This window comes from Drosophila subpulchrella, chromosome 2R, assembly GCF_014743375.2.
Source record: "Drosophila subpulchrella strain 33 F10 #4 breed RU33 chromosome 2R, RU_Dsub_v1.1 Primary Assembly, whole genome shotgun sequence".
In the NCBI taxonomy this organism is placed as follows: Eukaryota; Metazoa; Arthropoda; class Insecta; order Diptera; family Drosophilidae; genus Drosophila; species Drosophila subpulchrella.
The window spans coordinates 9008657-9033890 of NC_050611.1; the positions used below are offsets into that span (position 1 = coordinate 9008657).

The 25234-nt window shown below is 41.2% G+C and overlaps 1 protein-coding gene across 9 annotated transcripts; it reads right to left on the bottom strand.

Moving 5' to 3' along the window:
- Positions 1 to 1364: 1364 nt before the first annotated feature.
- Positions 1365 to 24846, bottom strand: LOC119550541 (F-actin-uncapping protein LRRC16A). 9 transcript variants are annotated; one of them, XR_005219484.1, is made up of 22 exons: positions 24062 to 24846; positions 13008 to 13105; positions 11517 to 11567; positions 11335 to 11463; positions 11170 to 11253; positions 9632 to 9858; positions 9403 to 9564; positions 9237 to 9334; positions 8981 to 9022; positions 8338 to 8525; positions 8195 to 8272; positions 7783 to 8116; positions 6727 to 7714; positions 5513 to 5675; positions 5149 to 5223; positions 4560 to 4580; positions 3605 to 4196; positions 3133 to 3537; positions 2954 to 3067; positions 2839 to 2895; positions 2178 to 2673; positions 1365 to 2012 (listed from the first exon to the last, which is right to left on the bottom strand). XR_005219484.1 is itself a non-coding variant. In XM_037859264.1 (22 exons), the coding sequence occupies exons 1-22, from the start codon at positions 24096 to 24098 to the stop codon at positions 1920 to 1922; spliced, it is 4431 nt and encodes a 1476-aa protein (XP_037715192.1). In that variant the 5' UTR covers positions 24099 to 24846; the 3' UTR covers positions 1365 to 1919. The 9 variants fall into 9 exon arrangements, 7 of the variants coding, with proteins under 7 accessions (XP_037715192.1, XP_037715194.1, XP_037715193.1 ...); XR_005219483.1 differs by having other exon boundaries at positions 2081 to 2673; XM_037859264.1 differs by having other exon boundaries at positions 2279 to 2673.
- Positions 24847 to 25234: the final 388 nt, after the last annotated feature.

The window sequence follows — 25234 nt, forward strand, 5'->3', positions numbered from 1 at the left end:
AATTTTTAAACTCCCCACCGCTTCTGCAGGAACACCGTTAAAGATTAAATTTCTTATTCTTTGGGCCGCGGCTAACGGCGTTCATCGAAAATTCACTCCCGAAATCTGGTATTTTTTCTGGTATTTCCTTAGCTCATCTGAGTACCGCGCTGAAAAACAGACCCGGCGAAAAGCTTTAGCTGCCTGTTTGCCTCTCGCTCACTCCTATGGTTAGCTCGCGGTTTTCGTTGATGTGAGTACTAGGCTTTACGTTGTAATTGAATTTTAACATAGCTTTGGTTCATGTCATGGCTAATATTTTTGAAGTTGGTGACATTCCTAAGATACTTTTAACCTACTGTTATGCTATTTTTTAAGAATCTTTATGACATTTAAATTATTAAAAAATGTTTACATAGGCATACATCACCTTTTTTGTAGACGCCCTGTCCACGACGTAATCCTTACAATATGGTTTGGCTTAAGCCAAAATAATAATTTTGTAAGGGTTTGAATGATGGCCAGCTGTTAGTTTATTTCCTTTGAATTAGTCGAAAACATTTCTGTTAATATCCTTGGCGGAAAGTGATGAAATTTTAAGAGAATGTCGTTACCAATTAATTTTATATTATTAACAGATGTTGATAGTAAATTTAAAGTTGGTTGGCCCATTTAGCAATTCAACAGTTAAGGAATACCCTAATTATATTATTTCCTCTCTCCACCGTCCCATGAATGGCATGCAACAGTTATCGATTACAAAACATACATTGTGGAAATGGTACTTTGCGGGTGGCAGTGCTGCCTATGAACAGCGCCCAACCTGTTGAACTTTAAAAATAAGACTCGCTGACCTTCATTATCGTTTTCCGTTTAATTTGAATTTCAATAGATTACAATGAAGTTTTTAATTGCTTAACTTTAATGAACACGTTAAGATTTTCGTAATTCGTTTTCGGTTTCTAAAGTTGAATTGGAATTGGGTAACACTCAAAACTCGAAGTGTGTGGTCGGTGGTGGACATGTTTAAACGCTTCTCTTAAAATTTCCTGTGTCGTTGGTGCAAACTATTAGATCTTCAAAATTGAAATTGATCGATTCGCGATTAGAGTAATTAGTTTTCTGTAGTTCACGGCTTTCGGTCGTTTAAATGCTTTTAGTAATTCTTTATCGGTTTCGTTTTCGCCTAGTTTCTTAGCGTAAATTGTTAACTTTTTAGAAAATAATTAATAAGATCGTCGGTCTTCGTTTTGTTTTTAAATAAATGCATTCGTTTCTGGCGGCACAATGCGCTTTAAAAGTTGAAAACGGATTGTCGCTTGAATACTATAAGTATAAGTGTACAGGTAGGGAAAATAAAAATGGGAGAATAATAAACGATACAATTTGTATTTGGAAGCAGTTATAAAAAATATTATATTTCATTTAGATTTGTTTAGGTTTAGGCCATTAAAATAGTTCTTATACACGCAATCGAATTACATAATATGTATAGTGTATCATATTCATTGCGTTATCTTCGTTAGTTTCATTGAAATTGTTGTATAGCACGTGCTAAAAATAGATTTAGGTTAATTCTGTATATAATTGGCACTTAACTCATTTAAAATACATAAAAATATAAAATATAGTACACAAAACATCTTTAAAAATATGCAAAGGTTAATTTGGATAAAAGTATCAGGGTATATATCAATAAATAAATCACGTTCATTCTAAATTGCCAAATAAAAACAACACACGCGCCATTGCACATAAATTAATGGTTCAGTACGAATAAGTTGCAACCTCGTTTCCATCTATCCATCTGTCCCCATCTCATCATCATCATCACTTAAACTTATCATCACCCCTACGATCGATCACGCGAACTTGTGGCAGGTTGGGTGGAGGACTAGGGGTCGAATGTTGAGGGAATGTTGAGCATATAACTAGAACACTTATAAATCAACGACATCCTCCTTGGTGTAGGGCGAGTCTCTAAACATGCGTCTGTTCGCCATGCTCTGCTGCAGTTCTTCAACTAATGTCTCCTGTGGGAAAGCGGGAAAGTGTTTCTGTTATTAGTCGGTTCGCTTATTTAGGATCTCAACAGGCATACACAAACTAGATGGAGTACAGGCAACATGCGGCTTACTGGCTAGTGGACACAACTTAACGACTACACACTAAGTAACAAATGCGGATGATGGACGCACAGGAGATGAGCACCGAAATCAACGAAGCAACGAGGCCATTAAATTTTGAGCGGTGATCAATGCAAGCTATCCCAATGCAGCTCCAGCCTCGGAGATCAAACCTCGAATAGCGTTGAGATCTCCTTGCCGGCGATCCGCTTCACGCCGCTGCTCTCCGCGCAACTTCCAGACTTGGCCGCCAACTGCCCGTTGCGCATGCTCAGGATCTCGTTGCTGATCAGACTCGCACAGGCCTTGGCATGCTGGTTCTCGTGGCTGCTGGATGAGGTGCTTGTGCTGCTGCTGCTGTGCTCTGTGATGGTCTCAGTGCTGCCAGTGCTACTCGTGGAGCTCACGATCCTCGATCGCGTCTGGCTCTGGTTTAATACTGTCGTCGATGTGCTGGATGTGACTACTGACCCACCATTGGAGGTGGAGCCCGTGGAGGAGGTGCTCGTGCGGGCACTTGCTGCGCTCAGCAGGGTTCTAGGCATAACTGGCGGCTTGAAGGGGATTTCTTTACAAGTAACGAGTACAACAAATCAATCAAAATATGAAAATAAATAAGATACAAAACAAAGAGAATCAAATAAGGTTGCATAGCTACTTCTATCGGGGGATCTAAGTGCAGAGCAGGCATTTTCAAGCAGCTTACCGTGCGCAGGCACAGTATCCTACTTACCCATTCTATTGAGACCCGCTGCAAGTTCTCGCACAGACTTCTTTTCTAGGGCAGCTCCTACAAATAAATAAATAAGAGTTAGTGAGATCCATTATCACTTTTTTATTCGACTTACCTGGAGTAATGCCCACAATGCTGCCACCGCCAACGGATGATAAGGCTATTCCCGGCGTGATGCCAACAATGGAGCCACCGCAGTTCGTTCCAAAGGTCACTACCTCAACGTCATCTAAACAGAAAGGTATAGGTATATTTCTTGATCATCATTCCATATAATTTTCTTACACCACCCACCTTCTTCCAGTCTTTCCGGCGTGGTCTTGCTGGAGTCGGCATTACCATTGCCTGTGATCAGCTCCCCGCTTGTCTTCGGCTCGCTGCCCACCACCGACCATGGTCGAGGTTTCTGCAGCACGATGGGCGTTCGCAGAATGCCATTACCCGTCTTCACAATTACGCTACCCTCGCCGGTGGCATGGCTCTTGATCGAATCGCTGCTTGGCGATCGGGTTTTGTCCTCCCGCGCGGTGGCCTTCAGAAGATTAGAGCTGGGCAACGCTGTCTCTTCAGGGCCGCCGACAGATCCTGAGCCTGGACCGCCTTCTGTTCGCATCTTGACCAGGGGCGATTTGCGTCCCACCAGCGGTGAATACTTCTCCAGATTGTCCGTAGACCGTGAACGGGTGGCCCATGAGGCACCTGGGATAGATAAAGCAGAGCATTTTTAAACTGAACGGAATGTTTAACAAAAATCAAATCCACTTACTCTTGAGCAATGGCGACTGGCGCTCCAATTTGATTGGTCGGCGCTCCTCTAGAATGGGCGTGGTCTCCTCAGAGGTCATGTGCCCATTGCCATCGCGGCTCATCGTGGGACTGTCCACGAACGACAAAGAGCTGCATTCCTCAGACGTGGGCGAGACCAAGGGAGTCAGAGTGGTGGGAGTCACCGATCCGGGCCGGAAGAAATGCTCCAGACCCTCGCCGATCTCCCTGCTGCCCCCGGCACACTCTGCACTGACCAAGGGACGGGTGGGTGCACGCGTCTTGGCCCGCTTCGGCCGTCCTTTGACCAGGTGCTGCAGTTGGAATGAGGCGCTGGGCAGCTCAGTGATCGAGTCGCAGCACTCATCCACACCCCCATCGTCCATGACCGCGATACTGTCAGTCATGTTGGTCGCCCCCGCCAAGGCGACGGCACCGGAAGCTGCACGGGCAGACAACTGGGAACTGGAGCGGTGCGAGGAGGGCGACTCCAGAAGGTCAGGGAAGTGGCCCAGGCTGAGATTCTCCACCACGGACTGGGGACGCACCTTCTTCACCTGACTGCGTCGCTTGGTGGGCAGATGCGGAGTGGCCTGTTGGGATGGTTTAGAAGAGAATTAGGATGGGCTCGAAAATTGATACATTATGTGATGCTTATGAGGCTTCATCGAGTGTGTGAAATAATGAAGATTGTTTTTGGTTTTCTTTTTTGGGGATACTACAAGAACTACAAATCAAAACTGTCACAGAGATAGATAGTCTATAGAAACGAGCAGTCTACAAAGGGATAAGTAAGTATAGATAGGATCCTCAATAGTCTTTCCTAAAACAGTGATCAAAACTAGCCAGGAAACCAGTAAGAAGTTCCGAATTTCTTTCCAATTTTAAAACCACTGCTTCAAAAAAGAAGTCATAGACTGATAGATAGAATTAAGAACAAGACAAAAACTACTTACAAGGTTGAGATATTCCAATTTCTTTTTGTGTTTGTTTGGATTTTGAAATGCAATTATGTAAATGAGTTGGAGACAAGGTTTAATTATAGTATGTTTAGAGAACGAGTACGAGTACGAGTATTTGCGATTTTGTACAATTGATATTGGTTCGTTTTCGGTTTTGGTTGATGGTGATGATGATGATGATCAGATCAGGGCAGGAAGACACGAGAAAAATAATGAGCATGAGCATTTGGTGTACACATTTAAGTAATTTATTAATGAGATTCGATGTATGTATGCTTGGGAAGTATAATGTGATGCATATGGGGGTTCTTTTATTTTGCATGTGTCAACTACATCCAGCTAGTTGGGTATATGGAATAAGTGTTGAGTCTTACACATGAATGTACTAAGCATATATGTAGGTGTGTTTCAATAATTGTGGGTTGTATGTATATGAATGATGTATATTTTCGACACTTGGCACTCTACTGTTCGCATATACTCTTTAATATATGTTGTGATTATGGACTAAATCGTTTTATTTGGCTGATTTCGGAGGAGTCTATTGCATCCACTTGGGTAGCGAGAGATTTTCAACACTTACAGTGGGCGATTCCAAGCCCAGTTTGGGCAATATCGAGCCTCGTCCACCCGGCCGAATGATCAAACCATCCGCATCCTGAAACAGAAGAAGGATTTGGTTAAGGTCCACTCTAAATAGTTGTTCGATTCGGCAACTCCTCAAAGTGGGTGAAATATTTGTAATCGAAGGCGCTGATAAGCAGAGCCCAAGCAGCAGCACCGCCGATCAAAATAACAACTGCCTCACTTTTGTGGGTCGACGCCAAAGTGAAGCCATTTTGGGGGGCTTAGGGCCATGACATCACATATTGTCATTAGCCCGGGACTGATAAGAGCCACCCACTCGATAGGTTCGATCGAAAACCCCAATCGAATGGAGCACTTACATGACTGGAGCGACTGCGCACGATGTCCGGCGTCTGCGGCTCGTCCAGCAGCACCGATGGCGACTCCGCGATGCCCATGCCACGGCGATAGCGAGTCAGGGCCTCTAGCACCTCGTCTGTGGCCCGATCTGAGATGGCGGCGGCCAGGGATTGTTCAATCTCACTAAATGGAAGAAAAATACACAACATAATTAGTAATTATTTAAGAAAAATCCTAAGAAATCTACTTTTTATTAGAAAGATCCTCTACTTCCGGTTCTATGACCACCTCCTCTAATGGTTCTTCATCGGGACACTCTCTATAGGCTGGACTTGTTCCAGAAACCTTTGAGTTCTGCCCGCCGAAGCAGCAGCACAAAGTGCTCATTAGACCCATTTTCACGAGAGGCTTTTCCCCAACAGCTGGTTGCGAACTGAAGGGATGTGAGCTGGCCCCAGCCAATAAGCACAGATAAACCTATTTTTGGCGTAACCCGTAACAGAAGTGTTAGGCTCCGAAATCACGGCCACAGTGGAAATGCATTCAGCTGTTTCTGGTTTTCGGTCTGTTGTTTTTAATCTTATCTAAGCGCTGGCTCTCTCGCCCATATGTATACGGGAATACCTAAATAAACAGACCTTTTCTAGCGTTCGTGGGAGCGAAAAGAGAGCGTATGTATAAGGCCCGCTTTTGAAGTGGAGAGTGCAAAAAAAAACCCAGAGATCAAGTATTTGTTTTTCGGTACTCTTTTCCGGTCTTTCTCATTCATGGCGAAGTGCGAACTCGATTGCGAATTGCCAAAATTAACATGGAAATGTGTTGAGAATTACTGGGAATCTTACTCATAATATTTGTTTAGCTCTAAAATTAATCTATTCACCCGATAACACAAAATTATTTCCCTTTACTATATCTTAAGTACTTCTAGTCCTTCATTATCTTTATTCAGTTAATAACAATAAATATTAACAATCTTAAATTTCTTTATATGCGTTAGGCTTAGTATATGAATATATTTTTGCATTTTTCTAATCGTTGCGTCAACATTCTCATGGAATGGGTCTTAAAATGGCTTTCTCTCCTATCTCACCTCTCACTTTTTTTACCTTTTGTGTTTAAGCTTTGGTACAGCTATAGGCTCATTTAAATAAACGTTTACCTTTCTCTAAAATATTTTCATGTTGCTCTTTAATCTTCTCTCTTAAATCGAACCATTAACTTGGCCAAAACTTACCCAACTTTGTTCATGATCTCGCTGCCGGCGTTGTTGAGTAAACAGATCTGCAGAAATTCTTCGGGAACCACCAGACGTTCGGCTAGACCTTTTCGAAGGTCCTGCACTACGATCTGGTTGCCCAGCGTTTTGGGACACTGCTCGATCCCAGTCCGCATCATAGTCTCCAGCGTCTCCTCCAGATAGCTCTTGATCGTGTAGCTCAGTTCGCTGGCCACTCGGGTTAGCTTCATCTCGATGGGATGGCTTTCGTTGCGAACGGCTTCCTGCAGCTTGGGCATCAGCTGCTTGCAGTTCTCGGCATCGGTGATCAATCGCTGTACCGCCGAAGCGGAATCACTTCCTCCCTTGGCCAACGAAATGGTGTCCTGGGTCTCGGCCACCAATTTATCGACCAGCTGATGCGTGGAGGAGAGCATGAAGCCGTGCTGCAGCCGGAATCCCTGTCCCGCTCCCCTCTTCAAACCGTTGCAGTTTCGCTGCAGAAGCTCCTGCATCTTCCGCATCACCGCATCCGTCTTGTCCGGATGACTCTTCAAATGCGGTGCGATATCGAAGACAGGAAAGGGTATGGTGCGCATGCTGTGGTTGTGCTCCAGCGCATATACTATGTCCGCATAGCCCTGCAGCGTCACTCCGTTCTTGTCCATGTAAATGGTCCGCAGCCGGTTGTTGATCTGCAAAGCTTTGGCCAGGAGGCGGGCGCCCACGTCACCCATGAAGTTGCCACTGATGTCCAGCTTCTGGAGACTTTGGTTGCTGCCCAACGCGTTGATGAAGTCGTGCAGATCATGCTTCAGTTTGTTCTCCGACAGCACCAGCTCGGCCAGCGGGAAGTCATCCTTCTGGATGAGGTTAACCAGGGCGTCCATGACGGGCGGGATGTGCTTAGGCTTCATGCCCGTGAGACTGCGGGTCAGATGTAGCGTCCGAATCGAGGGGTTCTTCGAAATGGCCGTCAGCACGGGCGCCAGCTCAGCATCCAGATCTGAGAAAGGTTTAATTCATTATTTTTGTAGCCAATTAATTAATAATTGAGACTTTAGATCCACATACTGTTATCGCTGATGTCCAGACTCTGCAGCACTCGCACTCCGTGGATGCAGGACTCCAGCACATGGGCACCTTGGGCGCCCAGCGTGTTGCTGCTGAGATCCAGGTAAAGCCCAGCTGTGGACTCGTTGCAGGCCAGGCCGAGCAGCAGGTTCTTCAGGGCCTCCATGGGTAGCTTACAGCCGGCTATGTTGAGGTGCTTCAAGCTGAAGGTGCTGGTGAAGAATTGCTTGAACGAGGGCGGGATCTCCTTGCCCTTCTTGGTGCTGAACGAGTTGTGCGAGACGTTCAGGTGGGCCAAATGCGTGGCACAGCCGCGCAACAGAGCTCCAAATAACTAATAATAATAATAATAATAATACACATACATCTACAATGAGTTATTGATCCTATATAAATCTGGAGGTAATCATACATTTTCCAGCGTGATGTCAGTCGAGGCCAGATCCAAGTGCTCCAGCACGTTGGGTTGAGCCAGAAAATTGTGCAGATTCTACGAAAGAAATAGATTTGTTTAGTCACATCATAGAAAATCTAGTTATATTAAGGGTAACTTACGGTTATATCATCTTTAAGACTATTACCACTTAGGTCTAGATACGTGAGCGAGTTGGAAATACTTTGATTGAGCGTCAGCGAGTGCGACATCTGGTTGACTCCCTTCGAAGTGAGTCCGCAGTGGGACAGGGCCAGTTTGCACAGGCCCTTGGACACCTTGGCTATGGGTCCGGATAGATGAATGGCACCTGGTCCACAAAACAAACGATACCTTATTAGTTAACCAGTAAACTCTTGAGCAACCCAAACACAACGACTGTAGGATGAATGAAAAGCATGATCTTTGCAGCCAATTCGAAAATAGATTTGTTTTTGTAATAGTTTAATTTGGATTACATAGAGCATAATGCTTGAAGACCAGAATGAAGAAAAAGTATGGGAAAACCTTATCGAATAGTGTACTTTAGAGACCTGTGTGGCAATCGTCTAGGACAAAAGACTGAAGATCCTTTAGATCATAATTAATATAATGGCTCAACAATGGCCACACAAGTCGGCACAAATTAATTGCAAACTTAGGGAAAATAACAAGAACAGGTAATACAGCAATATAGCAGTAACACAACAACAACAATAACAATGCAATGTCTAGGTTTTTGTTTAGATGGCTGTGGTGCTATGGTGTCTATTGGTGGCTGCAAACCTTGTACAATCTTTCCAAATAGGGCGCACAATGAACTTGCTCCTACACAAATCGCAAATCAAAATGGCAAAACCGACAAACGACAAACACATTGAAACGGTTGGGGAAGAGAAACGATAGCAGAGAGGTAGACAAGAATTGGATTAATTGGATTACACGAGGCGGGTCTCGATTACAGCTCGATGGCGGTTTTGGGGCAGCGTTGTCAGCAGGGACTGGGCGGTTGATTGGCATCCAGGGACTTGGGTCTACGCACCTTTATCCTCAATTATATTGTGGCTCAGATCGATGGTGCGAATGGCGGGATTGCTATTCGTTATCACAGATAAAGATAACTTGTTCAGGAAATCCCATCTGCAAAATGGGATAAGAAGTAAGTTTTATTAATTAAAATGGCCTAAAGAACATATTCCAATGCCCACCTTAAGCCCAATGCCTCCAGATGCAGCTCCTCCAGCCACATCGAACGCTTAAGGACATGCAGGATGCGTTCCAGGGTCTCGTGCGACAATCGCATATGGGCCGCCTTCAGGCCACGAAAAAACGTGTTGTACTCCAGCGCCGAAACGATGGCCATCAAGTCTCTGAAATTGATAATCAAGGAAATTAGTTGGAAATTATTTATAAGCACTTTTTTGTGACAAAACCCACTTTGGTTCCAGGTGGTCAAAGTCGCGCAGGTTGAGAACTCGCGTGTCGTGAGACAGGTAGATGGTGTCCACATCCCAGGCCACCTCCTCGCGATACGGAACCCCATGGAAGTCGCACATGCAGGCGTACTGAGCACTGAATCCCCCACAAGGACCCACATTTCTCGGATCGGAGGGCCGGAATTCCTCAGAGAAGATGGTTTCCCGCTCCGGCGGCTGTATATCAACCTGAAAGAGGGAAGGAAAAGGAAAAGCCAGTTCATTGACCTGATGCCGAAAAATCGTTTAAAAAGTTCTAGGAGTACGCTCAAAGGTCTCAAGGGTCCGGCCATTGTTGTGTTGCTGAAGTTGACCAACTTGAGGCAGAACAATGCAAAGTTTTCGGATCTGCCGGCTAAACTTCTCCTCAAAAACTCTTGCCTTCTCCCTTACCATCTTAAGCTTAAACTTAATCTAGCATTTAACACTGTTGCTGAATGTGAATTTTGATGGCTACATTTCAAGGCGTCAACCTGATGACGCCCAGGTCGCGTGCCCTGCGGCAATTATCCAAGCCATGTAGCTTCAATTGTGGCTGCCACTTCCCAGTCGAATTGCTAGATAAGAGTCGCGAAAGCAACAACAATGGGTTGGGACAACTAGGGAACGACGTAGAGTCGTGGGTGCCTCGTGGGCGGATCTCGATGGGCGATTTGCATAAACATGCCCAGCATAATTTACGACAAACTGGCGGCCAGGAGCATTACAAATGCATTGAATTATTAACCCCAACTTGCCCAGATGACGACGTTTATGCACTTACGGCCTAATTGGACGGGGGGGCGGGGGTGGCATGCTGACACAGTGGGTGAGATGAGATGCGACATATGTATACCTATATATGTATGCCACATGTCCCCATGCTCGCATGTACCCACAACAGATACACACAATTGCTCACTAAATATTTAATTAAACATTAATTAAAGCCAGACGTGAGTCAGTGGGCAAGAAGCGGTCGATACTGCACCACTTAACGATACCCAGTGGGTTCAAATAATGGCTTATGATTTCATTTAACCCTTTAAAAGTATACATTTTATGTATCTAGTCATGTAAACTTTTCTTTAATAATAATAATCTCTATGGTAATAGTTCTAAATTAGCTTAAGGGCTTTTGTTTACATGTATGTGGCAACCCTACTCGTTTTCAATTTAGTAGTACTAATTTTACAAGATTTCGGTCTACTCCTGTTTTAATGTATTATTTAAATTTTTATAAATCATACTTACATTTAATTTATAAATTTATCATACAAATAATAACTAAGCTTATATGTATATGAAATTCCAGAATACACTTTAATTTGATTAAAAAGTTAGTAATACAAATAATAATCTTAACTTATAAATGGAACTCAAAAAATATAACTTATATTTAATTTTAAAATGTATTATACAAATGGTAGTCTTACTTACTTACTTACCAATAACAATCCAACTTATTTATAAGCTACCAAATTATTTATTTTACTTTACTAGTTTACTACCAATATTTACCTTTCGGATAATGTATTTTAGAGGAACTGTTGGGAATATCTGCTTGATGGCCGAGGCCAGATCGGTCAGAATGACATCAGCGTTCTGCAGAATGAACACAACCGAAATGGAGATAATTACATATAGAACATTACAAATAATAGCAAGTAAGTGGTTTTGCCTTACCGAGCTGAAATTGCCCGCATCGCCGGTGGTGACGAACGAGTATGGCCGATCGTTGGTAATAATGGAGAAGTGGGTGGACTTCTTGCTCTCGACCCCCACAATGTCCAGGTAGTGGAAATGGCATTCGATCTGGTGAAAATAAATATGTAATTAGTTATGCTAATTACTTTCAACAAACTCACCTTGGTGGGCACTTTGGCACTGAGCAGATAGACCCTCACGGGAGTAAAAACCTGAAAAAAAAAGAAGATGGGAGGTGCAAAACATGAGTGAAAAGTGTTGTAATTGGCAAAGAAAACACAGGCCAGACATGCGTGCCAACATGCTTGGCTTAAAATTCAAGGGGTTGGGGCCCGATGGAGACCATTCTTCAGGCAGTCAGTGGAGTGTAACTCCATTATCACGAGAACCGGAGACTCCAAACTCAATTTGGCCGGCCTTTGTCTAGCGTGAATTGATGGAGAAAAGTTCGCTATGTTTAATGGCAAATCAAAGTGCGTCGAGTAATTCGCTTAACTTCTCAAATGCAGAGGGAAAAACCAGCTGGAGTTGGAGGAAAGCGGGAAGAGTTGGCCCCATCGACTCTGGTAATTGGACACTTTGTCTCTGCCACCTTGTAAGCCGCTTGCACAAATCAATTTTCCAGCTGTGTGCGCTCTCCAAGCGGCCGTACAAGTGGCCAGGTATGAAATTAGCATAGACCGTCCTTCGGGGAATGCACACATCAGGTGGGAGAAAAGTCGTGCCCCGCCGCCGCTAAGTATGCTATAAAATATCAATTACGGTTCTGGGCCAGTCGAAGGCCTACGGGCAGGTGCAAATCGGTTGCCCCCATCGGAATGTTCAAGGGGATTAGCTAAGTTGGCAGCCTAATAGTGCAGTTAGACAGTGTAATACCAGGGGATTTGGATATACAGTCCGTTTCGAAAGTATACTGTTCACAGAAAATGTATAAACTATGTGAATGATTTTTCATTACTTTTTCGGTTTTTTATTCAGTTTTTATTTTTTTAGATCGGACAAAGATTAAAAGTTAAATCAAGTATAATAAAACAATTTTTATGGCATTTCAACTATTAGTTCCTACTTAAAAAAAATTCTTAAGGTCAATACATGTTTTTCTGATAATCTTTTCCTACTCATTTTTAGCAAGAAAACTTTGATAAGGAAAAATATAAAATAATTTCCAATGTCATTTTATTGTACCAATACGTAGATTTCTAGCCTGAAATGATTAGAGAAAATGATAGGCTCAACAATAGTTTCCGTTTGAAAACCGTTCTGCTAGTTCTGAGAAGCGAAAAAAATTAAATATTTTTCATATTAGTCATATTTTATACGAGTTGATTTAAATCTGATTTTTATAAAGCTAAATTTTTTATTAAAAAACCTCAAATGTCCAACTTGACACAAACAGATATTCATTACTTTAATGGCACTTCAGGCGAAACGGTAGCCTCCTTCGAATTTGAAGCAATTAGGCTGGGGGATGCAATTTCCGAGCACAAATTGGACCGCTGACTACCCGCAGATGGGGCAATTTGAATCTGTGCCGCTGACAGACGGCGTCTCCTGGCCGTCAGCAGATCTGGATTCCAAAAGATCTGAAGTAGCTGGCAGCAGGCCGTAAGCCAGGCCAATTAGAAAACTTCGGGAGGGGGGGATTCACTTACCAGAACACGATTCTCCGTCTTATCGCCTTTCGTCTCCAATTTGACCATATACTTGACGAGTATCTTTGTGTGGCGACCCAGTATGGATTTGACGCTTTCTGCAAAGAGATAATCGAGAGGAGGAGCTTTAAAATCGGAACGAGAACGAAGATCGCTTGGAGACAGAACGGAAATGCAATTAAAAGTCGCAGAGGCCGTTTTGAATTAGTCACATCCGAGATCGGCACAAGTTGCTCTCGAAAACTGCGTCTTACGATAATAAAAGCAAACCACTCAAAAACAAAGGTTTTAACAAGAATTATCAAACTTACTCATTTCATAATCAGTTCTTGGTACTAAAGTACATATATGTATGTTTAAATTTCTTGTTATACAACTTAATATAAATTTTATAGATATGCTTAACTTTTTGAGTCACATTTCTCCCTGTGCACAGTTGCACACATTATACAGATATCATCTATATGCATGTATGAATGACATTATTATATACCCAACTTTGGGGCTTTGTTGTGCATGCCAAACTCGAGTATTATATCACTGCCCGCCAGTAAAACGAATTGATTCAAACGTATTCAAACGAAACACGTAGAGGAGGCAATTTCCAGGCGATAACACCCTTGATGCCTCCTCCCCTTAACCTTCCACCGGCATAAAGCCCCGATTCCCCGATTCATAGCGACAGCTACTTAGCATATACCCCAACAACAAAGTGTACTCTCTTTTCTTTGCACACACACACGACAGCGATGACGAATTATTCAGAGGGAGATATGTGTTTATATGGGGGAAATGGAGGTGCAGGAGGTTAGTCGAGTGAAGGCTCCTCCATGGGGTGACATTATTATGTCATGCTAGAGGCATGTCGGATTCCCAAGCACCTCCGATATAAAGCCGAGAGTTATGACTCCCCCGTCTGGGCATGCGACCATAAAGGAATGAGAAAGGACTTGCCAAGTGCCAAAGGGGAAACGGAATTGAAATGTCGAAAATTCTGAATGCCAGCAAGGTTAGCATGCATATCACCTCAAACTCCCCACGAAAAATGCTCATGTTTATGCCCTAAGAGAGGGTATGCTAAACGGTTGTAGAAGTTAAAAATAATAATAATTCTAACCATATGATGTGCCTTATTCGAGGGTCTTGTAGAAATATTTTAAATTCTCGAAAACAATAAAAAACGATTATTAAAGAACAAAAATATAATATTGAGATAAGGTTATGTGCTGAAAATGTGTTTTAAAAATTATGTGGAAGTCATGATTTAAAGAAAAGTTTTTTAAAAAAGTTAGGGACCTTAACAGAACCTTCTAATGAATCAGAACATGGAATTTCTCAAGCAATTACCGAATAGCTCCGAGAATGAAATTCAAGACGGGGAAATACGCCCATTAGCTTGACAATGGATTTACATAAAGTGGGCCATAAACAGAGCTGCGGGGCACTCTCGATCCTGACCACACTCAAGCGGCTAAAACCCAGAGTGGTTCCAAAATAAATAAAGTGACAGTTTGTCTTTATGGCCCGTCACAGCCACAGACCGCGGGGTTTTGGGGAGTGGGTGGCTATGATAACGAGTGCCAATTGCGCGTTATGGCCAAAATAGATTGTTAAGACGCTTCGGCACGCACGATACACACACGCACACCCCCAGTAGTTGTGTGATAAAAATCAAGCGAGCATAATTAACAACAGCTCACTGATTCCCTCTTAATTATAAAGCTCAAGCGCGTCGAAATGTGAACGAACTTAGGGCAGAGAAAACGCCGCCAGAGATGGGTTTTTGTGTAGCCTACGAACTTTGGGTGCCACTGTGTCAATATCGTGCGGAAGAGCTCCGACATATAGTTATAACAAAGACATTCACCCGAACGGAAATTACCGAAGTTTCCATGCTCTCCCTCAAAGTGTCAACAGTATTTACTTTGTTATCCGATTACAAACTCCCTTGCATAATCCCTCAATCCCTGTTTTCCTACAGATATAAGGCCACAATCCACACACAAATTCACAAATGGGATCAGAGTCTATTATAAAGAACCAATTCATTGAAGTTTTTCCCAAGAACAGTTGTGGATTTATTGTTTATTGTAGCATTGTTATTTAAATGACTTTCCTTTATTAATATTTACTTTGTAGAAATATTATTCATATTCCAAGAACTGATACCTCTAATAAATTTTGATTCCTTTAGGAATATACAATTATTAAAATGGTAATGGTATAAATTGAAATGAATTAAAGTACCATTTTATTTCAGATTGCTCTGCCCAAGCCCGTCATAGTTTGGAAATACCCCGCGTTATGAGGTCACAAATACAAATTATGAGTTTTGCTGACAAGTCAGCAGAAGAAGAGCTGCTATCGAGGCAAAAGAACTTTGAACCCCGGCGAGGGCGTGGATGTTTACCTGTGTAGCAATACACCTGAGCTTGGCTGTGAGCTTCGTATTTTCCATTGGCCCGGGTCACATTTTGTCTGGCATTTGAGTGCTGCATCAGGTTGCAACTTCTTTGGCCATGATTACCTGTCTGCGCCGGACATTGTCAGTTCCATTCCGTTTCTGCCGCGACTCCATTTCCGACTGAAGGAAATTTGACTTTAATTGGCTTTTGTGGTTATTTCGCTCAGTGACCAAGCTGGGATTAGATCTCAAAATATAGAAGAACACTTTGCGAAAATATTTTTTTGTTTTAGAACTGGGAATTGTTATCTATCCTAAGTTGTTTGAATTTTCAAGTTTTTTATTTGAGAAAGAGGACATTTGATATAACGTATTCATTTCCTTTAAGAATTTTTATTAATTACATACTTAGAAGATCTAAAAAAATTAGTTGAGTAACCAACCTATGTTTTTAATATGATGGACTTTTCACTAACTGCATTAATAAAAAAAAAAATTTAACATCCAAAACATGATTTAATATATATATTTTTAAAACATTCAAGTTAGCAACGATATAATCTTAGTTTTCACCATATTTACAACCGAAAATTGTCAGTGTATATATTGCCTTGGGGTTCAAAGAACTGATTCTCGAAAAGTTAGTCGAAAAACGTTGCCATTCGGCCGAGAAACCTGCAGGCGGCAGGCGGAGGCATTGACAACAATCTAAGCTGGCATAAAAGCCAACGAGTGTGACCCAATTCAGCGCATTTTTCCCCACTTTTTCTACATTTCGCAGCTGCAAAGCTCAGCACAATGCCAGAGATTACACACGAGTTCAAAATACTCCACTGCCAGATACAATGTGTATCTGTATCTGCGAGTGCGGGCGGGCGATTCCGTTGTGTTGTTTTGTAGCATGTGTCATCTGTCCACACAGCGGCTGTTCGTTTAACACCGTGTTTGTAGTTCGTGTTTTCAATCTGTAGTTCGCATTGTTTGCTGCAAAGTGTACACTTTCCATACGCTGCAGGTTCTAATGGACGTCATCGTTGCCTGTGCAAATACAAAGGCTGTCAAAACTGGTCGGCAAACAAATAAATAGGAGCACCGAAGTGGACAGAGAGCCATTTCGCAGTTTGACAGCAATTGACCAGGGGGACAGGGGACTCGGGGGGAAATTAATGACAGTGGGAAAGGCTCCAACACTGGGAAAATAAAGGGGGAACTTCTCTTCAAATCTCTGCTAAAATACAAGTATAACAATGAAAATATAATTTCTCGTATACGATACCTCTGTCTATCTATATAAGCAATTTCTAAATCTTTTATTTTTTATTAAAAGTTGTAAAACAATTATTTAAGATCAATATCAGTTTTTATAAAACTATTTTTAAAGATTCACTTGTATAAATACTTATTCGAACCCATAAATTTGTACACAGAGAAAACTATCTAAGAACATTGTTCTTAAATTGAGAACATTGTTCTTAAATTGAGAACATTGTTCTTAAATTGAGAACATTGTTCTTAAATTGAGAACATCGTTCTTGAATTGAGAACATTCGTTCTTAAAAACCGTGTAAGTACATTTTGGTATCAATATAAGAACGAAATGGTGAGAAGAAAAAATTATATTTAGTTTATTCGACAACTTTTTGATAAGTATACACTAAGGACTGAACTAATAGTTTATTTGTACTTACAATGTACTTAAATACCGCCAATTCAACTTGATTCAAGTATATATACCTAACTTTTTGTACTCCAAATCTTTTTCAAGTCATTTTATGAATGGTATAAATATCCTCTATAAGTTATGTGTTCTGTTCTATCTACATTTATTTGATCTTTTACCAAAAATGTAGTGTTACATTACATGATATTATACCAAATTTCAATTTGTTATATACAACTTTCAATGAGGGGTATTCGCATTACGGAACTGTAACTTTTAGAAGTGGGTCCGAAGTAATTACCCGAAATATGAGTACAACAATAACCCCCAGCTAACGGCAAATGGTTTAATGCCTTTTTCTTTTTGAAGAAGAAATCAAAGACAACAATGGCAAGGCCTCTGCCTCAGCTGGCTTCTCTGCCGGCGCACAAAAGAAAGTTAAACGAAGATTTTTATTTTCGTTTTTCTTTGCTCAAAAGTTGCGATTACTTTACGTTATGTTAATTATATTTGCACAATGGAGCAGGCAGTCACAAAAAGGCATAAAAATAAAGGGGGAGCTGCATTTACTCAACGATAACAGAAATGCAAATTCCAAACTTTTGCGGCTTTCAAGAGATACCAAAACCGAAAACCAGGTCACTTAACAAGAAAATGCTGCAATCAAAATGCATTCGCTCCTGTCTGGAGATAAAGTAAACAAATAAGTCTCAATTTATATGGCCTGTGAGTCACAGAATGGTTGATCTAATTGTTTTTAACAACTTGTGACGACCAATTGTGGGCGTGGCAAGAGGCAAGTGGCGGGCTTAATTCGCTTGACCTCAAAACGCAATTTATTGTGCGAAATTTTCGTTCGTAGTAATAGAAAGCGACAGGTTCAGGTTCTCCTACGACTCGAGAGCTCTCTCCCCGTCTCTCTCTAACTCTCTCGCTTTGCCCGAAAAAGAAGTGGGCCAAAAGCAGCTGGCCAAAAGGTATATGGACGAGGGGAGGGTATGGGGGCCTTTCAGCCAGGTCAGGGATGCGAGCGGCGTCATTAACGTCACTTCTTGGGTGACACAATTTCACCAAAGACCAGAGATGCACAAAGAGAGTGAGAGAGAGAGAGGGGTATACTACCAAGGAAAGAGAGGGGTAAACACCTAGCGAAAGAGAGGGGAGATATTCGCATTTGGCTCTATTGGAAAATGGAGCACATGAGCGTGTTTCGGCTTTTGTAAATTCTGCGTGCGTTCGTTTCGTTCATTCTTTCTTTCTATTTTTTTTTATTATTATCATTTTTTTAATGGCTTTTTGAGCTGTTGTCAAACTAGTTTCCCCAAATCAGGTGAAAAGTATGCGCCACTAATGAGCAGCGAGGATTTATAGTATATGTATATGTGGAACGCAGGTATCATACGAAATTGGAGCAACTCGAAAAGCGAGAGTGAAATGGCGGCCGAGAACATTTATAGGTCACTGGAAATAAAAACAGAAGCTGGAGAGCATAAAATATGCGCATACATAAAGACGACGATTAAATATCCACGCTAATTGCGAACAGTTTGCCACTTAGTTGCATGGCAAATGACCAGCACTTAATTGCTGGCATAAATTATCGACCCGCTCATTGATATCCACTGGATGTGCTCTCTACAAGTGGGTCATCCAGAGGTCAGCCAAGGCATCGGCTTTGCAAAACCCGCAAAATTGGGCCAATCGTTTGAAAGCCTTTGTTTCGGTTGATTGCCATTTTATATAACATTCGAATTGATTTGCATTTTTGCACTTTGGGTATGGGAATTTTCTCACACGAATCTCGGCGGGGCAATCAATTTTATTGCGACCACTTTGGGAAGGTCAAACGATTTGAATCCGCATTTGCAATTTTGCAGCCACAGGCAAAACAGTTATGGTTAACCCTACTTTAAATTCAGGTTAATGGAAGGATGGCTTCGGGGTTACACGAAATGTATGTGTAGATATTGTATATAATAATGGTAAGAATACATTTCCGTAGCCTAAAAGCATTCTTAACAAAACCTTTTACTAAAAAAATATGTTTTGTTTAAGAAAAACTTTGCTATTTTGAAGATTCCACTTAAGAAAAAAAAAAATTAATTAAAAATTGGTTTCATAATGATTTTTTAAAACATCTTTTCTGACACTTTTTATTATTGAACTTCATTCAGAAAACATTTAAATATTAAAAAACAAAGAAAATAGTTTTATTAAATGGATTTATAAATAATTTGCTGATTTATTGGGATTTCTCTCATAAGTTCAATGGGTTACCAGCACTCCAAGTCATCAAAATTTTCTCCATTTATGGTTTCAGCAGATCACAAGGCAGTCTCCCTACGCACACTCATTTCATTTGTTTATTTGCCTTATTGCATATATAGTGCGTACTTATATGGGATTGCAAAACAACGATTGGGGCCTCGGGGAACTTACAATGTACGCGCATGGGGAATTGTATTCTGGATGAGTAAATGCAGTCGAACCGCTCGAGATAAGCCTTTGAAGGCAGGCCAAACAAATAGGTAAACAAACAAAGAGAGTTGGCCGCAACAGGCGGAGCAACAACAGCGACGAGAAACCATCAATAAACTTTCAACAAGTCAATTTCCGTTGAGCAAGGTGCGGTCAGAGGCGTAGGCCCAAGGGGGAGCACAACAAACAGACTTTATGAAGTGCAAAATGGTCTGGGCAATCACACCTGACTGAAAATCGAAACCAAAGATCAATCGCCGGCGAACAGTGTTGTCGGGTTTTTATAGGGAAACAAATCTGTCGTTAGCGGAGCGGTTAGGGCAATAAAAAGAGGGAAATTAACAAAGAGATACATTTATATAACCTTTATACCAGATACCAGTTGCATAACACTAAATATTTGCATAAGAAATGCCTGAGATATTTATTGATAAACATACAACAGATCAGATCATCACATTGCTACATATTTTTGAAATATTTAATGATATACATATAAAGATTGTTAATACAGCAAGTTAGACCATCCGATTTAGAGGATTATAATAGAAATATATATACTACATGTATACAATGTAGATCCCAAGCGAGAATAATACCTTCTCCTAAAAACCCTATGATATAATTAAAATACGATTTGTGGAAAGGTAGAGCATTTTTAATTTTTTAGGAAGATAATATACAAATACTCAATATGATAATAGATATAGATATTCGCTTGTCAAAACCGGAGTTTTTAAAGCTCATCGTGAAGATACAAAAAAGAGCGAAGAAAGCTAGATATAGCTAAACTGGTAGATCTGATTGCGATTCTAAAGTTGGGGAGTGGATCAGCGATACGGAGAATGTGCTTGGGCCAACGCATGACTCATACGGGGTGGGTAAACAAATGAAGTTGTTGCTCAACCCATCCCCACCTATCTGACCGATCCGAGGTGATCTTCTATTGCTCACCTTTGTCGCGATTCTGCCTGACCACGTCCCGTATCTGCAGCTCGATGATGCGGCGCAGGTACTGGTCAATGTGACTCATCATCTCGGTCGTGTACATTTTGCCCATTTGAGCACTAACGGTTCACGGCAATACTGACAATCGTAATTACACTTATCGGGCAACAATGTGATGATATATGCATATATATGTGTTTATAAGTCGGAACGCAGGCGTCGCGTTCTTAACGGATTTGCAAGCCAGGCCAATTAGCCTTGGTAGTGCGCTGCCACTACGAAAAGGCAGGCCAGTCACCGAGCACGGCGATTTCAGCACTGAGCACTGATAACCACGATCGTCTTATCAGAAAATTTTTGACGTATCAGTAGGTGAGAGAGTACAAGAATTTTGAGAAAAAAATCGCGAGAACTTAAAATACCGATATCTTTACAGGGTGTTTCCTGGGAAAGCAGTTCTATGGGTATAACATATTTTAAATATGTAAAAAGATATGATATGATATGAGTCATTCCATTGATATATATTTTTATTACAAAATGAAGAATGACAATAAATTAAAATTCTATTGAAGTTCGGCAGTTGAATCAATCACTCATCACCAGGAAAGGAAAAATCAATTAGTTGAAGCAATAAGGCATAAAAAAGTAATAAAAACAAGAACAAATATTGCATACAAATTATTCAAGCCCACCAAATTGATAGAAGTAATTTATAGAAATGGTGTGGTTCATGTTCTTTGTCAAAAATATTTCCATATCAGTATTATAAAAAATATTTTCATCTATACAACAATTTTTAGATTAAAGCATTCGCTATTTTGCTGTTTGGTTTGATAACATTGGTGTTTTTATAACTCTGCATTCTTTCATGGTTTTATATTTTTTCTTAGCGCGGTATCGTAACAGAAACAATTTGGTCTCTGTTCCCCGGAAGACAGAGGGCCAGCGACTTGGTGGTGGATTTATGAGAACCATTTCTGGCGACAGGTGTCCAAACAGTAAAAATTAAATTAAATAAACAAGAAATGAAGCCGAGCCAAGCGAAGACAGCGACGGTGAGATAATAACAACAGAACCCCGACCGAATTGCATAAATCAGGCAGCCGATTGCGCCCATTATATAATGCCCAATTCAGTTTCGGGTGCAGCCACCGCCTCCGAGCGGATTCAAGTTTATTTTGGACAGCCAAGTGGAACCGGAGCGGTGGGCTAGCAGCGAAGAGATCATAAATAAAATTGTCAATGCTCAATTTGGAGCGAGTGCTCCAGATTCCGGCGGATTCCCCTGCAGTTGCAGCTGCCGTGGAAATTGAAATATTTTATAAACGATGGGCATCGAGGTGATTGTGCAAGTCCCCGCCCACTTAATCAGAGTACGTTAATTGGCAGACGGGAAGCAAACTCCGTTCTGGAGTGGAAATGGGACGGAACAACAACCGGAGATGGATGGCTATGTCGGGTAGAGCATACAGACAGGTAACACAAACAAATCGGGTAGTGAGCAAACAAACACCGAAGGTGTCAACGCCCACGCCTGGGAACAGGAGTCCCGAACGGGATACCTGGAGTTAGGAGCAGGAAGTGGGGAGTAGGGAGCTTGGTAATCGGAGCAGGAGCAGGAACTGGACTGAACTGGTGGAAAAGCTGCTGTCACTGCACTCAAATTAAATTACTCAGCCTAGTGACGAGTTGGGGTTGAATTCCCAGGGACAGGCACAGTGGTTCGGCAAAGGCGGGATAGGATTATATGCAAATAAACATGACTAAATAAACAAAATCAGATCCAGTTTTTAAAAAAATCAAACTGGAATCAACTCAATAACAAACTTTTTCAAAAAATTTCATCAAAGCAAAAGCACAAAATAAAATATAAACCTTTTATTACAAAAGTTAGCTACAATTGTAAATACATTTTTCATGAGGTATCATTTTCGCGGCAGAAGAACTGTAAAAGTTTTTAGATGATAGTGCCTAAAAGTTTAAAACCTTCTGGTTGTTTTAACTTTTTTGAACCAAATATTTTGTTTTTCTGTTTTTGTTTTATATACGACCGCTTTAAGCCAGATTCCTTGTGATCCCCTGAAGCGAACATTTTGAAATGAGTTGAGTTCATTATTTGTTTCACATAAATGTATTAAACAAAGGCTATGTTATTAGCCAATGAACTCAATCATTTATGTTTATGGCAAATAAAATCTCAAACAACGAAATCCGAGGCTTATCAGTGTTGGTATTATCGTATTGCGTTATAAACGGTTCCGGGAATTTAGTCTAAAAGTTCTGCCTTTGAGCTCGAAACAAAGTAAGTAGAGCAGTAAGTTCGGAACCAATGTGGATGTGCCGCGCAGATGACTGCTATAGGGCCAGACACCTGTCATGGGGCATTACGCGGTCTGCACGGCTCCGCCGAGTGATTCGGCTTTTGTCAGATCGGTATTCACGCCCGGCGGAGATGACAACGGGCCAAGCGTTAACCGATTTCCGTAGGAACCAGAACTTTAATTGGTAACCATGTGGCTTGTTTATGGGGAAAATAATGCTCGCTCTGGCTGCAGTTGAACAATGAGTTCGTTTATTTACAGTGTACCCCATTCACTGATATCAATATCGGGGCTTTGAATGTCATTTATATGGAAACCCTCGCTGACTTATTGTTGTTTACCGAATGTATATATCTACTTACATATAATTATGTACTGCTTCTTATTTTTATATTTGCTTATCGCTCGCGGTCTGATGGGATTTACACTTTCTGACTTTGCGTTTGCTTTCAGCTCAATTAAATATCACGGAATCTACAGACGAACTTTCATTACTCAAGTCCCCATTTTCTTTTAATTAGTAGGATATAATTTTATGGGCATTAAGTTTTATAATCAAAATTGTATTTATTCTGGACTTTCTACTTTGTTCAATTGTATTAAAAATCTATTCTTCGGTAATACCACATTTATTGTAGTGTATTTTTAAGAGCATTGTAATATTTTATATTTTACTTATTAAATTGTGGGCGTGAACGATTTTTAAGAAAGTATTTTCTTACAATTTCGAGTTCTTTTATCTTTTTATGATTTATACTTTTAGTTTATATACTATTTTCTTATACTTGGTATCAACATAAAGTTTTAACCTTGTGTTTTATGATTTTCACGAAAATGCAACTTTGAAAAAGTTGGGGTCTCAGAAGTTTGGATCATATCCAAAATACTCCTTCAAGGCCGGGGTTTGAAAGGCAGTGCTTTCCCAACTGTGAGTGGGAGGGAGTTTCCCAGCGGGTTGCAGTGGGTGGCAGTGTTTGTGTGGGGGGTGGTGTGTGTGTGAGTGTGTGTCTGTGTGTTTGGGGTGTCGCATTAAAGAAAACGGAAGCCGGCGGCCCAAACAGAAAAAGTAAAGAGCGAAAACAAAACGTCAACGTTTTGGAGGGGATGCATCTGCATTTGTTTTTGTTCATGCGTTTTCCAAAACAAAGAACGGTGAAAAGGGGGGAGGGGTGGGAAGTGGGGGGTGCAGAACGAAGGCGAGAGAGAGTGGAGAAAGGGGGAGAGAGCGAGCATTACTCACCGTTGAGGTCCTTGGTTAATTGCGAGCGCGTCGACATTTTGTCTTCCGAAATGCGAAATTCTGCGGCGAAAGCTGGGTGAAAATGAAGTCAAACAGGAATAACCAGGAAAAGGGCCAACGAAATTGGCTCAAAGCGGTTGTTTTTGTTGTTGTTGTTGCTGCCGCTGCTGCTGGTTTTTGTTGGTGGTGGTGGTTCGATTTCAATCCTGACACGCCTTGCAGCCCGAAACTGGATTTTTGAGCTGCTCCCGCACTAAAAATCGCCCATCGGACATTTCGCCTTTTCTCCCATTTTCTCGTTGCAACCAAATTTGTATATTTTTTTTATTTTTTGGCAAACTCTTTGATTTTTCCAGGCGATTTTTATTCACATTATTTGCACACATACGCAGGATTTTCGTTTCGGTTTTTCACGCGTTTTCCACCCTCGTCGCGGGGTCGGAAAACGGAAAATTCACCGAGACGCCGCCGCACAGACAGCAGTTGGCTTTTCCTCCGACACTTTGGCGTTAATCTTGCTGTTTTATTTGTGAATTTAGCACTTTTCCTTCGAATTCACCAGCGTTTTTGTGTATATTCGCTTTTCGTTTCACTTTTCTCTCAGCATTTGGTTTTTTTTCTGTTCGTTGGCTGAAATACCAAATTCTGAGAGAAGTGCTGTTCGGACCGGCGGGCTTTTAATTTATGACTAACTAATTCCGGCGGAGCAAAGTTAGTCTGCGAATATTGCTTAAAAATTAATAAACACTCGATCCGCAACCTGCCAGTTTCGTTTTCAGTTTCGACTCAGTGTGACCAGAGTGTCGCTGGGGCTGCAGAGTGTGGCCTTAAATGGCGTTAACAGTGAGCATTTTGGGGTATTCAAAGTTAACAGCATGTATGTACCACTTAGCTTTTTTGTAGCCAGATTTAAAATTGTCAAAAAAAACAATGTTTGGATTATACATTAATTTGTATTAAGCTCTACTCCATAACTATTTTCCATAGAAAACTTAAATTGATTTTTAGAACTGTAAGTCGTTTGCAAATTTAAGGTTGAACACAATTATTTCTTTTCAATATAGCATATAAGTGTTCTGAGAATATTTCTATTTTGCCTTTTAAATTACTGAGAATATATTTTTTCAATAAGGCTGAAACGAAACTGATTTTCAGGCCTTAAAAATGATGGTG

What these genes read in the sequence shown, in the direction of transcription:
- LOC119550541 (XM_037859264.1), bottom strand. Translation starts at nt 24,098, where the DNA reads ATGTCGACGCGCTCGCAATTAACCAAGGACCTCAACG. An exon ending in TAAAATACATTATCCGAAAG is followed by an intron (nt 9,859 to 11,169) that starts GTAAATATTGGT and finishes TCCCTCTTTCAG; the next exon opens with GTTGATATACAGCCGCCGGA. An exon ending in GTCTTAAAGATGATATAACC is followed by an intron (nt 8,273 to 8,337) that starts GTAAGTTACCCT and finishes TTTCTTTCGTAG; the next exon opens with AATCTGCACAATTTTCTGGC.